Here is a 16,642-nt window from a genome sequence, read left to right on the forward strand (position 1 = left end):
ATATAAATGAAAATCTTAATTAAATATTTTCGCGTCATCCGATGCGAATGTGTTAATTCACTACGTGAATTAAACGCAAAAACTCCTATTAATACTTTATCAAAGTATCAATATAGAATAAAAAACATGTTTTAATTTGGAGTCATTACACAATGGATAATAATGAAGAGAAGTTGTCTATGATTATTATTACTTATAGAAATATGCTGTTAATAAATATGTACATACATTGCAGAAGATAACATTTTACAAAATGTATGGTAGGTATTTCAAAGTGAGTCAAATAAGAGTACGATAAGTATTTAAATACTATACTTATTTAGAATAATATCATTTTAAACTTTTCTTAGCGCGTGTCAAATAGTATAAATGCACACACATTGAATTATTATTTAAGCTGTTCACAAACTAAATCAATTAACTACACTTTTAGGATTTTTGTCAATTTTAATGCAGAAGCATTAAATTGATACTTAACTTTTCATATTTAAAATCAACTTCCTTAATAATGAGTTTAACACCATTAAATAACAACATTTTGTATGGCTGTTGAACAATAAATGATATGACAATGTATGCAACTTTTCAATTTTCTCTTTTTTTTTATTTTATAAAGTTCATCGATTTGGCGAATGAGTGGCTAATTTGACATTTAATATTAAACAAAAATACCTTATATTAACAAGGAAGAAAAGAGAAAGCAACATAAAAACAAAGATTCTATTATATTGAGTTAGCCAATAAGTAATGTCGTAATTTGTTTAATATACAGAAAATTTATTTAAATTATACATTAGCCATTTTATAGGTAGCTTCGTAGTATCCATCGAAAATTTATAATTTTTTTATAATTTTGTTATATTTGTTTGCAACAAAATTAAAAAATATACATTACGCCGACTTTTATGCCATTAAGCGAATTTGCTAAATCAGGTGAATATATCAAAAAGATAAAGCAAAAAAATACATCTTGTCATTGTTCATCTGATATTACTGATTAGCCAGTTTTGTTACTTAAAAAGGTCAAAAATAAATGAAAGGTTATATCAAAAAGGCATTTCAAAAATAATGGGAAGATGCGTTTATTTTTACAGTATATACTTTGTATTTTATTTCTCCGATATCACTTAAGCCTGTTGTTTTGAATATATTTATATGCAGAATCGTCAATATTATTTTATAAATTAAAATGAAAATTTCAGTCGTATTAAAATTGCATTTGGTGTTGTGACATCAGCAACATTTATTTCGTTACCATCTTTTAATCCAAGGTCTATCAATGTTTTAGATAAATTCTCACGGGTTTTTTCTTCGATACTTGAAACTGTTTGCATGTATAAAGTTTTATTTTTACCATCAATATTGGCAGTAAGACCAGGACTTTTCATTTGTAAATCAGGTTTATTACATAACAATTCTATTAAATCTTTCAATTTGAATGTAGAATCTGTAATTACTATTTCCTTTGCTAATTGACTGCATGCCAGACAGTCTTGTTTTCTCTCTGCTTCATAGGTATACGTATAAATTCCATCCAGATCATTAAGAACCTTATAAAACAAAAATATTATGATCAGCAATATCTTTTTGTTACCTTAACATATTGAGCACGGAACCAATTTTACTCTGCTTCTTGTTCATGCAATAACTCAGCGAGGTGTTCATTTACAAAGTATAAACAGAACATAACACACATCAAGTGATGATTGCATTTTACTTTTGAGGTATGAGAATGGTACAGCCAATGCGGAAGATATAAAGTATAAACAAAATATAATCAAATAGAGAATGGTAAAAAGACGCCCAAACAAAAAGTTCACTGTCAATTTCTAGAGACTGATGCTGTGCTTAACATGTTAAGCAAGTACAAATAAATAGAAATGAATAAACCAAAATGCAAGTTTATCTGATCAAATATAAATACCATGTAATTATTTAAGGATGCGCTACAACTGCTAGCAAGCTTAAATGCTTCTGTTGCACAGGTTGCAGCAATTGCTGCATTTGTAGATGCTACAGCAGGTATAATGTTTTTGACTACGCCTTGGACAAGTCTATATGTTAAACCTTGTATACTAAACTGAGCTGCTCGTTCACTAGATTTTTCATATATCCAATTTATATGTTGCGGATCATCGCCATCTATTACAGATTCAAATGGATTTTCTTTCGGCCATTGTATTACTTTAACATATTCTATACAGTGTTCTGGTAAACGTGGTGTATTGGCTATTGTGCACAGTGGATATGTAATCTATAAAAGTAAAAGGGAAGAATTTGTGTGTGTATTTTGTTAGTTTTAGATATTAAATGTTAATATTATGTGCGGTTACTTGTGGTGGATATAGATCTAATGTACACTCTATGCAGGCTGATAATCCAGGTAATATAACTCTTGCATTTCCTTTAAAACCTTCGGTTCCTCCATCGATCATAGGTACAATACTTGAACGATCTAATTCACCATCTTCGTAAACTAAAAGTGATAACAGCATACCATTGATCCATCTTCTTGCAACAATAGAATCTAAACCACAAATGACTATATGAAACTGTCTATAAAATGCTTCATCTTTCATTTGTATTTTACAACAATGCGGAACTACGTTGCATCCAGAGATTCTTGAATTGATGTATTTAGCAGCTACTTCAGCTTTTGATAAGCCGATATCTTTATGGCGAAACAAAAATTGCCTGAAAATTGAAATATGTAATTAAAGCTAAATCTTTAGCTTGTAAAAGCAAAGAATTTAAAAAGAAATATTATAATCAATTATATGATCTATTTAATAGTAAAAAGTATACCGATTAAGATTAGATAATTCAATAGTATCCATATCGATCACATGAATTTGTCTAAAGCCCATTAGGGCAAGATCTTTGAGCAATTCACAACCAAGACCACCAGCACCTATTACAAGTATTTTACAATTTTCCAGAAGAAATTGTAATGTTTCAGAAGAAGGTTCAAAGTCAGGTCTGCAAAAAGGTCCAGATCTTTCCAAAATTTTTCTTAAATTACTCCATCGTCTGTGTGTGTAATCAGAACCCATTTTTATTAAAAAGATATATATGAAAAATGATTTTTAATCAACTTCCAAAATATCAATCATGTATCATCATAAGCCAATGAAAGAAATTGTTTTATTATCGTTATACATATTCCGCATGTGTATATATATACATATAGGTACATCAATAACCGTTTACATTCTTGATAATATAATAATATATTAAATTCCTAAGGTTTTTTTATAGTTATATCACAATTGAGAATGCCTAGTTACTTTTGCGTATGAGAATTAAGTACAGTCTTCTTTTGAAGGTTGTCCTTTGAGGGATACAAGATAAGAAGAACAATACGTTAGTTTCACCTATCTCCGCTTTTGATGCTTTCAAGGTTCCGGAGTAAGATCTTTCTGACAAATTTTGTCGTAAATCGTAAGATATCTATATTTACGGAAGGCATACTTATAACCATGGAGCCTGTATAAAGTTGTAAAATTTTGTATCACATAAATAAGAATCAAAATCCATCATAAAGCATATCTTGATTAAAAATCAATACATCCCAAATATAAAAAAAATACATTTTTTAAACATTTATTTAAATATTTTAAGTAAAAATTTTATCACCAAAAATAAAGTAATGTACTATTACTAGTCATGTACCATAGTTTAAAAAACGATGGTCTATTCTACTTTGTTTCAATGTGTCGGTTCTTTTTCTTTAATACACATCAAGTTAAAGTTTTAAGCCTTCCCTCCAATAAGAAAAATGCATTGGGATTAGGCTACAACCACGGAGCCTTGTATAGAGCTTCGTTGCTACATCGATCAAAAGTAGGAGAGAGGCCGGTTATTTTAGTCAATGGGACCTATAGGAAATTCTATGCAGATGCCAATTGACTATAAATGAACAGTATTAATATATCTGCGATTAAAAGCGAAGTGGATGACATTTGGTGTTCGAATTCGTTGTATGCCTAAGTAGATCTACGAAATAAATGGCAGTTATCATGATGACATCCTCCGTAGCTGTAACCTTTAAAGATTTTCTAAACAATAACATTGAAAAGAGTAAATATATTGTTAAATTTTATTGTTTAGTTCCTGGTTGCTATTTGCAAATATCAATGTACGTTAATGCTCTATCTAACATTGTGACATGCAAGTCTAACCTCATTAACCTAAAAGTTTATTTCACTTAAGATATTCTCAAATAACAACTATTTCTTTCCACCGTACTTATATATATATATATATATATATATATAATTAAATGTACAAAGTGATGACATCTACATTTACTTTTAATTCCAAATAGACTGTTATTATATAAGTCCCTTAGTTGATAAGTTGTATAAGTCTACAATTCAGAAAAATTAGTTTGCTACGAAATAAAGTTTTGTGAATGCTTTATTATATTTATCAACTCAACTTTGGTTATTTGTTTATAAAAAGTAAAAGGTAATTTTTCATCATGAATGAAATGACCATAAAAGTTTCTGAAATAGCGCCGTAAGTCCAATATTTTGTACTTATTTCATTATCACGCAACAATTGGACTTACGCTACTGTACCATTTGATTAGTGGCGCATGAAGACTGTTAGTATACAAACAGTTGCACGAATGATCATCTTGCTATTTAATTTTTTTTTGTAAAGTTGTTCATTATCTCTTGGTTTTAGTATCAGCAACATTGTATTATTTGTGTATTCGTCAATAATAAATAACGTAAACTTAAATCATAAAAAAAGCCGAAAAAAAGGAAAAAATAGTGATGACTGTGCAAAGAACGTTGAAAAAACTGCGTAATTCAGAAAAGGAATATATAAATTGAAGTGGTAATATAATTCGAAAAAAAATACAAAACAATATAATACAATACAATACAATATAATATAATACAATATACAATAACCTAACCTGTGTGTGAACGCCATCATGGTGCGCGAGTTCTACAGCGTTTGTAAGTTATTAACACGTTCGCGGACAGTAAAAGTTTTAGCGAGGAAAAAAGTGACAGTCATTTTATTTTTAAATTAGTTATTCAAAATTTGATTAAACACGTTTTATAAAGGCAGCCAGATTATCATATATTAAAGAATCAATTGGTCATTACCTTTACAGGTATAATAATTACAAAAACTTAATGTTACATAAAATAAAATTCAAAATAATTGGCTTTAAAATTTGAATGCTATAGCATTTACGTTCGCGAACGTGTTAAGGAACAACAATGCTATATATAATAATTATATACTTAATTAACGTGATGACGGTACAATACTATCAAAGAATACAGTATTCTACCTACTATAGCCTATTGGTGGTCCCGGAGTAACTAAGATGAATTTAGTTATAGGCCAGTCAAAAAGGGCCTAAGAAGCGCCTTTATCGTCAACATCCTGCAAGTTTGATCTAAGGGTAATTCGACCACGCTGAATCGAATGGTGTTAATTTTTTTTGCAATTGGATTCCGAAATTTTGAGAAACAGGGTAAAAAAGGATAAAAATGGTTATATCTTAGAATCTAGGCATTTAATCGAAAAAAAGTTTCAAACAAAAGTTGTAAAGAATTGAAAAATACATAAAAAATGTTGTAAGATGTATCTTTGTATTTGCAAAAATATATAAATTCTCGCTACAGCATGAAAAAATATCAGAAATATATAATACAGAACACTCAACAAAATCGATGGCCCAAACAAAAAGACTCGCTATCGCCTAAAGAAATAGAAAGGGAGAAATATCCATTTCTTTTCTCACTCGCACTCGCATTCACGACCGAGAGACCCCAAGATAACGCACACTAGCTCGTTCGCCTGTAAAGACCGACGTAGAGGCGTGGCTTGCCCCCTCTCTTACAATTACCTTTCACCTTCATTTTCTCGCTTATTTTTGCAAATACGAAGATACACCTTACAACATTTTTTATGTATTTTTTAATTTAACACAACTTTTGTTTGAAACTTTTTTCGATTGAATGCCTAGATTCTAAGATATGGCTTTTTTATCCTTTTTCTCATAAATACGCCATCCAATTGTAAAAAGATATGCACCATTCGATTCAGCGTCGTCGAATTACCATTATATCAAGTTTTTCCAAATTCTTCAAATTTTCCCAGTTTTCCTTTATTGAGTGGACTATTAGCTTTTTCCCACGCGAGGCGCTTCTGTCGTCCCGTTGGTTGTTTCTTCGACTCTTCTCTAGAGGCATGGTTGAGGCACATTTGGTGCAAGAAATAGTCGTTGTGGCGCGATCGAGCCAACTGAGTAGCCAACGTTTGACATTTGTCGCGCCATCTAATAGTAGTAACTAACACCCTCTATATATATATATAAATCTATATAATAAAGTACGAGTATATAGCGTCTTTATTGTTTTTATATAAATAATCCTTTTTTAAAAGTTACTTTTATATAAATTTAAATCTAATTAGGCATAAAATGAATTAAAAATGAATTAAATTAATTATCGTTTTATATATATATATAAATACGTTAAAAAATGTTAGCTATATATAATAAGATTTGGTGTCAATCGAATATAAATTTAGTTATGTATTTATTCGTATATGTTAGGTGAATGTAAAATGTATTAACATAATGAATCTCATATTTAAAATATACAAAGTTTCAACTTTTTAATAAAATCAAAGCTTTTTATTTTTATTGATTGTAATTTATTTCAAAGGAATCGGTTGATTTTGTTTCCCTCCATGAAAATGACTTCTTTCAATTTTTGTTCGTGTTAGTGTTATACAATTTATACAGTTTCATATCTCTATACTTGAATTTTGTACATTTAGTATCATATCATGTCATGTAGAGTAGGTTGATGAACATCATTATATATTCGTTTCGCAATGAATAGGATTTTTTATTAATTTTAATTTGAATAATTAAACTACACAATTTTAAAGCAAAAATTGTGTTTCATTTTTCAGCGTACAATATCACCAAGTGGGAAATGAGACGATCCAACGAGATTTTGAATGAAAAATTGAATTTAGAAGATACGGATAGTGCATTAAACAACATGGTAGACGTCAGAGCCTGTTATAAGCCAAACGGAAAAGTAAGAATGAATTTTTATAATTTTACATTTTACAAATATGGCATTGATTGTAATCACGAACTCGATGCATTAAAATATATACAAACAATAATCATTTAAATGTATATCTTAAGAATGATTAAAATTTCCTCTTAAATTAGTTAATAATGGAATGAAATTAATTATATAATATAATTACTATCAAAGAAATAATATTACAATAATTCTCTAATTTGACTAAATATTTAATTAATTTTGTGATATACAATGCCATGATATTTCTTCAATTTTGATATATATATATATATATATATTTTTTTTTTGCATTATTATGTATTCTTGTCAGCATTACTTATTTTTTCTTTAAATAAATGTTTAATAAATTACATATTGTATATATGTGCTCAATTGTTTTGTGAATGCATGTGCGTCTTTGTTGTATGCCATATAAAATAACTTAAATTAGAATACTTTATGTATTCATATTGTCATATGTATATGCATGATATATGTTTGGAAATGCACGTTGAACACTTTTATGATGATATATTACTTATGATTTAACAAAAATGACAAGCATGTGGGGAAAAGAATAAAAGAAATTAATTTGGTAACAATTATATGGTGTAGGTCTGTGATTGTTACAAATTTTTCAGGATAATGCAATTTTGTCGTCGATACCTTTTATATTGGGAGCTGTATTTAGGAATATATTATTTGGTAATTATATAACGTGATCTATATGCTAACCAGTCTAATACTCGTTGCAGAAATTGTTCAACTATTTTCTATCAGCCTCAATATAAGCATTACAATGTCTTGTCATTAATTGTTGAACTTATTTAACACGTTAAGCCTATTTTGCTTGACATTCTGTTAATGCTGCATTTTAACGTCAAGTGTAGATGGCCATCTATGATATATAAAAAATAAACAAAGTAACAAAAAGCAAGGTTGAATTATGTTAGAACGACTATCAAATCCTTATTTATGCTTGTATTCTTTTCCTGAAAGCTTTGATTGAACAAAAACTAATGTTGCATATATGGAATGTTCAAACTCACAGTTACAAGGATCAGCGTGCGATGACAGTATAGTATAAACTTAAATGCTATGGCTGGTCCTCAGGACCTAACGTGGTGCTTAATTATCAAATAAAATATTTCCAGATACTAGTTTCTTTCTAAAAGTTGTTTATAATAATATTCTTCATTAACCAAATTTGTAACATGGTCACAGGATTAACCTGTACATACACACATATACATGAGAGTATTTAACGAATAAAATACGTATATTAAACCAAAATATTTAAAATAATTTTGGCATAAGTAATATCGGATAGGTCAAATAAGAAAACATGGAGTTATATTAGGTGGAAAAAGAAGAGTCCGTTATTTTAAGGATTTATAGTACTTATCGAAAAAAGTAAAAAATGTCTAATTAACATGAATATGAAAATCAACATTATCAATGTAAATTAACTTTTATTATTTATGAGCATTCAATATCGTAAGCGAGTCTTATGGCAAAAGAAATACATTAGTTCAAGGTTGTCAGAATAAGTTCATTATAAAAATAAGAAAAAAATATTACTAAAATCCTCTGTGTGCATTCAATATGTTGCCAAAGACTCGTTTACGATATCGAATGTTCATAAATAATAAAAATTTATTCACATCGAAAGGATTGATCTTAGGACTCATGTTAATTAGACATTTTTTACTCCTTTGGTTACTATAAGCTCTAAAAATATTGGATCTTCTTTTTACCACCTTGTATACATACAATGGGTCTCAAGAGTATTCATACCTCCATTATCTATTTAATACAATTAATATTTTCTTGTAATATAATATTTCAATAGTCTTATACACAGAAATATATTTTAGAATTATTAAACTTTTAAATTGGTATAAATGTTATTATAAAATACCATATTATTATAAGAGGAGTAAAATTTTACATAATTGATAACAAAATTATCCAATCGTTTTAAAAGCATTCTAAGATGCAAAGGAGGGCTAGTCAAGTATTATTTAAAAAAATAATGATTGTATTTTTATTATATTTTAGGTGGGTACAAATATTTTTATGAGACCAATTATTTTTTATCATTTAAATAAAATTATATTTTTTTAACAATAAAATGTGTCCTTCTGGTATAAAGTTAATATTAGTTTGAAAGTTTAATAATTCTAAATTAGCTCCTTTCTAAAAGAATTTTGCAATTTTGCAATATAAGCAAATATAAATTATTTTAAATTTATAGTGGGAGCAGGTACAAATACTCCTGTAACTCACTATATGTGTACATACACTATATAACTACATATCTATATGTAAAGAAATAAGATCATCATTAGTCATTATATAAATAAAGATTATATAATTATGTATTATCTTTGTGGTATTTTTTAATTTGCCATTAGATGGAACGTTGTTTTTATTATTTTTTCTTTTATTTTATTGTTTTCTTTAGTAAATAACGCATGATCTCGCCATGGTAGCGGTACAATATTTCTAAGAGGCCATTTGAGTATGTGGTCCCATTTATCATTTTTCTATACATGGGTCCAGATTTGTTGATTTCTACAGTCTACTTTATACCAAGGGTAATTGTTGAAGATCACCAATGTATATGTCCATTGGCAATTATTTTGGAAATATATTGACTTGTCATCAAATATGATAAAAAATGAATGAGGTAAGTACTTTATTACCTCTCATGGATCCTTTTCTCATTCTCTTCTCCTTTTTCATTCATTTTTGCTCATTAATAATTTAACTTTTATCAGAAAAATTTTTCATCGAAACTTATACTTACTATAATTATTTAATATGAAATCAAAAATGGTATTATACTATTTAGAACTATTACTTTTTTCTTCGCATCTATTTTGTTTAATTTCATTCTGTATATATCAATTGAATTTAACCATCTTATGCAAACTTACAAAAGTATCTTTTAAATCTGTTTTTATAACATACATTATTGTAATATAACAATATCAATACTGAGATATTGTAACTTATTTAAAACTTGATACTTTTTATCATTATTATAACAAATTGTATATTATAAAATAGAGAATATTTTTATTGAAAATTTACTTTGTTATCTTCATTATTCTATATATGTATATTACATGTTCTTTCTATAATAATGCAATATGCAATAATATGGTATATAAGGTGAGTTAATAAGAATTATATACTATTAAAAATAATTCGTTACCTATTGGTTGTATCAAAAATTGTTGTAATAACTTATTAACATCTTAAGAGATGCTTCGGATGAGTACAATTCGATAGCAGAAAAAACCACAAATAATTATTTTTTATTGTAGTACTCATCTTTATATCCTAAAAATATGATATTAAAAATCTCCGAAAAAATCAAATTGTATCTTATATAAGATGCATTCCTTAAAATGCTTAATAATTTATTAAAACGTTTTTTGATACAATTAATAGGTAACGAGGTATTTTAGATAATTGTTCTTATTAACTCACTCTCTATATAATAATAATGATATATTATAACAAAATATTATAAAATTCGTGTCTCCCATATATTTTTTCATTAATCGATTCCCAATTACTTGAAATTTTTATCTTTGATTGAATAATATTTGTTATTATTTAATATAAAAGTAAAGATATTTCTATCATAGAAAAATACTATAATAACGTGTTGTAAATAGTAGTAATATATTGAAAATATTAAATATTTTTTGACCATCATATAGTATACATTTTTTCTGCTTTATTTGTGACCATAGAAATTTGTATTTTTCTTTTGCTTTTTTACAAATATTTTATATATATAGTATATATAAATACATTATTTCATTATTTATAATGCTGCATTGATGTTTTGTAAGATTACAAGTTCTGATTAAAATGTTTATTACATATAAATTTTGTTCATTATCATTGTGGTGTTATACGCTGATGAAGTATTCCAAAATTGCATGTGATTGTATGTTATTTGATGTAATAATTATGCATAATATAAATTTATTGCACTTTTATTATAATTCAAATAAATCGTTATAATAAATCATTGTATATTTGAATAATTAAAATTTGGACAATAACAACATATTTTGCTCAATTATTATTGTTATTGTAGTCATGGTTTCGGGGTGTTCGGAGCAGCAAATTCCGTCACGTTTATGGTATACCAGCAAAAAGAGAAAAATGTTATGACAACATCAAGATTACAAAAAATGCTCATGACTCCCAATTTTGTGCTGTTAATCCAAAATTTTTAGCGGTTGTTACAGAAGTAGCAGGAGGTGGTGCTTTTCTGGTATTACCTCTCGATAGAGTAAGTTACATAATGAAAAAAAGAGAATTACTTATTTACATAAAATTATTTAAAAAAGATATCCAATATATAATTATCATTATAATATTATTTTAGACTGGACGTTTAGATTTCAATGCTAGTAGAGTTACTGGACATACAGGGCCTGTTTTGGATATTAAATGGAATCCATTCAATGATAATATCATCGCTTCTTGTTCAGACGATTGCACAGTATGGTTCAATTATTTAACATTTACTACTCTATTACAATTAAATTTAAACTTAATTTATATAGAAAGTTTTAATGTGTCCAATAATAATTACAGATTAAATTATGGCACATACCAGATGGGGGGCTATCTAGAAACTTATCGGAATGGCTTATTGAATTACAAGGCCATAAACGTCGAGTATCATACATAGATTGGCATCCTGTAGCTGAAAATATCATTTTTAGCATAGGTTTTGATCATCTTGTTATTGTTTGGGATGTCGGTAGAGGAGAAGCAGTGAACATTATTGACAGACATCCTGATGTAATATATAGTTTATCTTTAAATCGGGATGGAAGTTTATTAGCAACAACATGTAAAGATAAAAGACTACGTGTCTTCGAACCTAGATCTGGCATTATAGTTTCGGTAAGTTTATAGAAATTGATATATAACATTCGTTTATTCTCTTTTTATTTTTAGTACAATTTTTCTTTTACTCTTTTACAAATCAATATCATTTGACATCGTATAGTTATTTACCTTATTACGAATATAATTATATTTCGAAATATACAGAACTGGAACAAGCTACTGCTCTTTATTAAGCAAAAATAAAAAAAAAGAGAAGAACATCATATGGCATAATATATTCCTAACTTCCTTTTTATTTTTTATAGATACACGATGCACCGATACACCTGTCAAATGCAATCGCACTTTATTCTTTAATGCAACCCAATTTGTTTTTAAATCAATCAATTTCCTTTGTTATGCTACATATAAAAGTACTAATCCAAAGTTATTGAAATATCTACACTTCACGAGATATTTGATATTTTATATCGTTATTTTATAGAGCTGAGACTCTACATTCTATGAGATTGAATACTCCATTATTCGTAAAAGTACATTTATCTGGATAGATAGTTTAGATTCTTTATAGATTGTTTTCGCAAAATTTTAATTATTTTCTACTTATCTAAAAAAAAATTGACAAAATCACATTCTTTATATTTAATCTCCCCCATGTAAGGTTACCCTATAATGTAACAATATAAAATGTTAAATATCTCCTAAATTATTGGTACTTCGATGACGTGGAGTTAGTATTTTTTATACGCAAGATAAAAAAAGATTCGATTGATTAAAGAAAAAAAATTGGGTACTATTAACGTTTCAACCGCCGCGTTACCCGTATATGAGTGACGTTTATATTGACTACTTATGAAAGATATAAGAAAAAACATGGTTTTTGTAGAAAATTATCTTAAATTGTAAAATTTCAAAACAATCTATATGAAGTTTCAAGTTTGTCAAAACAATTCGGTCAATTTGTCAAAAAAAGTTATTTTCTTCTTTACATTTTCTCTTGACTTTTATCAGTCTGAATGACATCTTTTATTTAAGTAATATAATGTACATATGCGTCTAATGTTTATGTCAGAAGCATTTTTTCGAACGGCAATATTATGCTGATAACGGGTAAAATAAGATTTTGTTGTATCTTTTTGCGGCCCTACTAATTTTTTAGCTAATATTTCTCTGAATTTTTTTATATATTTACATTTTTCTTTGTGGCAATTTTGTAAACGATAAAACTGAAACATTCAGAAAGGAAGAAGCTGTAATAAATTTCTTCTTCACTGTTACATAACTCTCTAAGAAACGATTTTGCCGTTTCTTTTCGATCTTGCAAAAAGTTACGAAAGAAATTTCAACATATATATGTATATCACTTGTTATTAAAGTAATAATATAATTTTTTCATCTTTATTTTTTTTTAAAACGAAGAATAAATTTTGAAATCTTTTACTCTCTTAGATGTTTCGTCTTCGATTGCAAATTTTCAATTGAGTGAATGTGTGTCTCTGAGAATATTATTATATAATACTTATTACAAGATTTGTCTCTCAAGATTCTATTCTCAAATTCTAGTATGAGCATCTGTTTTCGAGGTGATTTTTGGAAATTTGATCTAAAGAAACATTTTAATTTACAATATTGCAAACAACAATACTGCAAATTTTTTGCAGTTATATTTGTACATGTTTGAAGTAATATTTCAAATTTTTTTAATCTAGTTCTAGAATATGTAATGCGATTCATATTGACACGTAAGCAAGGCATGACATTGAATATACAAACTCTAACCTTTGTGGATGATATGTGTAGATGTAGTTGCAGATGAGGAAGAAATATTAGCAGAAAAGGCAAAAACCCTAATTAACACAGCAAAAGAGGTAGACCTCGAAATTAGCAAAGAGAAAACAAAATATGTATATGATTATGAGTAGATTATTGACAGAACGTAAATCAGAGCTAAGCGTAGCTAATCTAACATTTGAATCGATTAAAGAATTTAAATATATTGGTACAATTATCACGGAATAATGAAGTGGACATGGAAATTAAAAAAAAAGACTACATACAGGCCATACACGGCGTTGAATGGATTACGTTGAATGCAATACAAAAATTCGTCTTTATAAAACAATAATACCACCGGTGGTATTATACGGATGCACAATGTAGTCTCTCATAAAAAAATCAAGAACAAACTTAGGGTTTTTGCGGAGATGAGAAAACGGCATATAGAGGGTTGGTAGAAAAGCCGAGTAGCAGTTTAATTTTTAAAGAATATAGTGCAATTGCACTTTGTAGGTGCATTGGTTCATGTGCATACAAAGTAATAGAATAGAAAGTTAGGGCTTATTATGTCATATGATGTTTTCCTTTATTCTTTTTGTCTATGTTTATTTAACCATTTTTTTTTGACACAGTTGGCGTTTACCACGAGCATGATTTCAGTAACAGGCAGAGTTGGCCATGATCGTGGTATCACTGTATCACTTATTTATGAAATTAACAGATATACCAAAAGCAAATTTCTGCAAAACTTTCTAATTCTAATTACATAATATTTTTTATGAATATAATCCTATAATCGATCATTGATCAAGATATGGAGTTATAATGTCCACTAATGACGGTACTGATTAATATCAACATCCCTCAGCCCAGTTGGCTGAATGCCGACTATAGGCGGTGGTAGGAATGACAGTATTAATAAAGAGCAGTGGCCTTTCTCAGTTCTAAAAATGATGCTGTATATTAGATGATCTTTTTCTTTCATGCTATGTTTAATTCAGGAAGGAATCTGTCATGCTGGAACCAAAGCAAGTAAAGTGGTATTTCTTGGTGGATCTGGACGTTTATTAACTACTGGATTCAGTAGACATTCAGATAGACAATACGCAATTTGGTGTCAACATGATTTAACAGCTCCTCTTACTCGTGAAACTATAGATTCATCAAGCGGTGTTATTTTCCCATATTTTGACAATGATACAAATATGGTCTATTTAGCAGGAAAGGTAATAAATGTATTAAGATAAATACATCCAAGAAGATAATATTGTTTTAATATTAATAAATATACAGATTGGAATAAAGAAAAGTTTCTTTTTACTTATTTTCAGGTATGGTTTTCACTGTAGTAATTATTACTATAGTGAATATTTTTAAATAAAAATGTTGACATTTGTTCTCGACAGGGTGATGGTAACATTCGGTATTATGAGGTAGTTAATGAAGTTCCATGGATGCATTATCTCAGTCAATTTATCTCTGGTAATCCACAAAGAGGATTAGGAGTAATGCCAAAAAGAGGCATAAATACAAGTATTTGTGAGGTCTTTAGATTTTATAAATTACATGCAACTCGAGGCATGTGTGAACCAATTTCCATGATCGTACCTCGAAAGGTAACAAAAAGAATAAACTCAATGACATATTACATTATATTATATTTTCTACATATTGCTTATCGATGTAACCTATAATTACAAGTAATATAGTTTAAAAAAATGTTACTTGACATAAATTTACATAATTTTAAGTATACAAGTTTAAATGGAAATGTTCTATTTTATAGAGCGATCAATTTCAAGAAGACTTATATCCTGATACTATAGGTACCTGTCCTGCACTTTCAGCAAGAGATTGGATTAGTGGTATGAATAATCCTCCAATATTAATATCACTTAAAACAGGTATGGAATCATTTTAGTGTAGATTTAAGTAGATATTCATAAATGATTCTGTGTGCGATAATAGAATTATTATTCTTATTTTATTGTTACTCTTATAGGTGGCAGTATTTCAACGCACAAGCCACGCATTTACAAGCAACCATTAATACCTCCAGCAACAGATTTAAATAATAAGAAAAAATTTGCATTTTTATCTACTGAAACTGTTCCTGACTACAGACCAGTAGAATTGCACAATATAACAGAAAAAAGTCAAAAGACATCCAGCAATCAGAGCACTAAATTTCAACAATTACAACAGAAATTTGCCAACGTAAATTTGCAAGTAAGAATTTACGATAACAAATAATCTATTTTCTTATTAATATTTAAAGATTATGACCCCACATTTGATAAAGCCAATTACAAGTAGAACTATTTTCTACAGAATAATATAATAACAACATCGCTAAGCAATAATAAAGTTATGGAGACAATTGATGTTCCTCCTAACAACGAAGCAGAACTTAGATTGGCATATGTACGTCAAGCGGATGAATTAAGATTGATGCGTCGTCAACTTGCTAATAGTCGACTTCGTGTAAAGGAGTTAGAAGAACAAGTGTGGAAATTACAAAATCAGTAATGCTTGAAAATGCCTCTTAGTCGAAAAACTTTGTCAGTATCCTTTATATAAACTTTTTATACATTTCATGCAAATTGTGAAACCAAATAGTCTGCTATATTCGTGCTTTAAGAACAAAGTAATCTTAAATGTTTATGAAAATTGAATGAAATTGCATGCATAAGTTCTTTTTTTTTACAACTTTGTATTCTTTATATAAAATATGTGGATATTTAAGTACATGATTATAAAAATTTATACTAATTGAGTATAAATTAACAAATTTCAACCATTTTCTTACAAATTGTTTTCAATGCGTATATAAAGTTATTTAAAGCTTAAAATGTACAAACATAAAATTAGAAGTTCAAAGTAGTATTATTATATAT

The 16,642-nt window shown here is 27.9% G+C and overlaps 2 protein-coding genes across 14 annotated transcripts; one reads left to right on the forward strand and one right to left on the reverse strand.

The window, feature by feature from the left end:
• Positions 1–1,063: 1,063 nt before the first annotated feature.
• On the reverse strand, positions 1,064–4,962 carry LOC106791679 (NEDD8-activating enzyme E1 catalytic subunit). 3 transcript variants are annotated; one of them, XM_014757520.1, is made up of 5 exons: positions 4,931–4,962; positions 2,806–3,030; positions 2,334–2,694; positions 1,925–2,254; positions 1,064–1,550 (listed from the first exon to the last, which is right to left on the reverse strand). In XM_014757520.1, the coding sequence occupies exons 1-5, from the start codon at positions 4,948–4,950 to the stop codon at positions 1,185–1,187; spliced, it is 1,302 nt and encodes a 433-aa protein (XP_014613006.1). In that variant the 5' UTR covers positions 4,951–4,962; the 3' UTR covers positions 1,064–1,184. The 3 variants fall into 3 exon arrangements, with proteins under 3 accessions (XP_014613006.1, XP_014613007.1, XP_014613005.1); XM_014757521.1 differs by lacking the exon at positions 4,931–4,962 and adding an exon at positions 4,182–4,212; XM_014757519.1 differs by lacking the exon at positions 4,931–4,962 and having other exon boundaries at positions 2,806–3,545.
• Positions 3,675–16,485, forward strand: LOC106791678 (coronin-2B-like). Of its 11 annotated transcripts, none has more exons than XM_014757518.1 (11): positions 4,344–4,470; positions 6,955–7,085; positions 9,547–9,771; positions 11,203–11,400; positions 11,497–11,613; positions 11,709–12,023; positions 14,747–14,971; positions 15,152–15,361; positions 15,532–15,649; positions 15,748–15,974; positions 16,077–16,485. In XM_014757518.1, exons 3-11 carry the CDS (start codon positions 9,763–9,765, stop codon positions 16,272–16,274), a joined length of 1,617 nt encoding a protein of 538 aa, XP_014613004.1. In that variant the 5' UTR covers positions 4,344–4,470; positions 6,955–7,085; positions 9,547–9,762; the 3' UTR covers positions 16,275–16,485. The 11 variants fall into 11 exon arrangements, with proteins under 11 accessions (XP_014612994.1, XP_014612999.1, XP_014613004.1 ...); XM_014757516.1 differs by lacking the exon at positions 4,344–4,470 and adding an exon at positions 4,603–4,848; XM_014757508.1 differs by lacking the exons at positions 4,344–4,470; positions 9,547–9,771 and adding an exon at positions 3,675–4,080.
• Positions 16,486–16,642: the final 157 nt, after the last annotated feature.

Source organism: Polistes canadensis, unplaced genomic scaffold (genome assembly GCF_001313835.1).
Source record: "Polistes canadensis isolate GaletaPanama2010 unplaced genomic scaffold, ASM131383v1 scaffold_330, whole genome shotgun sequence".
Lineage (NCBI taxonomy): Eukaryota > Metazoa > Arthropoda > Insecta > Hymenoptera > Vespidae > Polistes > Polistes canadensis.

What these genes read in the sequence shown, in the direction of transcription:
- LOC106791678 (XM_014757507.1), top strand. Translation starts at nt 6,223, where the DNA reads ATGGTTGAGGCACATTTGGTGCAAGAAATAGTCGTTGTGGCGCGATCG. An exon ending in GTTATAAGCCAAACGGAAAA is followed by an intron (nt 7,086 to 11,202) that starts GTAAGAATGAAT and finishes TTGTTATTGTAG; the next exon opens with TCATGGTTTCGGGGTGTTCG. An exon ending in CCATGATCGTACCTCGAAAG is followed by an intron (nt 15,362 to 15,531) that starts GTAACAAAAAGA and finishes TCTATTTTATAG; the next exon opens with AGCGATCAATTTCAAGAAGA.
- LOC106791679 (XM_014757519.1), bottom strand. Translation starts at nt 3,053, where the DNA reads ATGGGTTCTGATTACACACACAGACGATGGAGTAATTTAAGAAAAATT. An exon ending in GAATTATCTAATCTTAATCG is followed by an intron (nt 2,695 to 2,805) that starts GTATACTTTTTA and finishes TTCAATTTTCAG; the next exon opens with GCAATTTTTGTTTCGCCATA. An exon ending in TAGATCTATATCCACCACAA is followed by an intron (nt 2,255 to 2,333) that starts GTAACCGCACAT and finishes TTACTTTTATAG; the next exon opens with ATTACATATCCACTGTGCAC.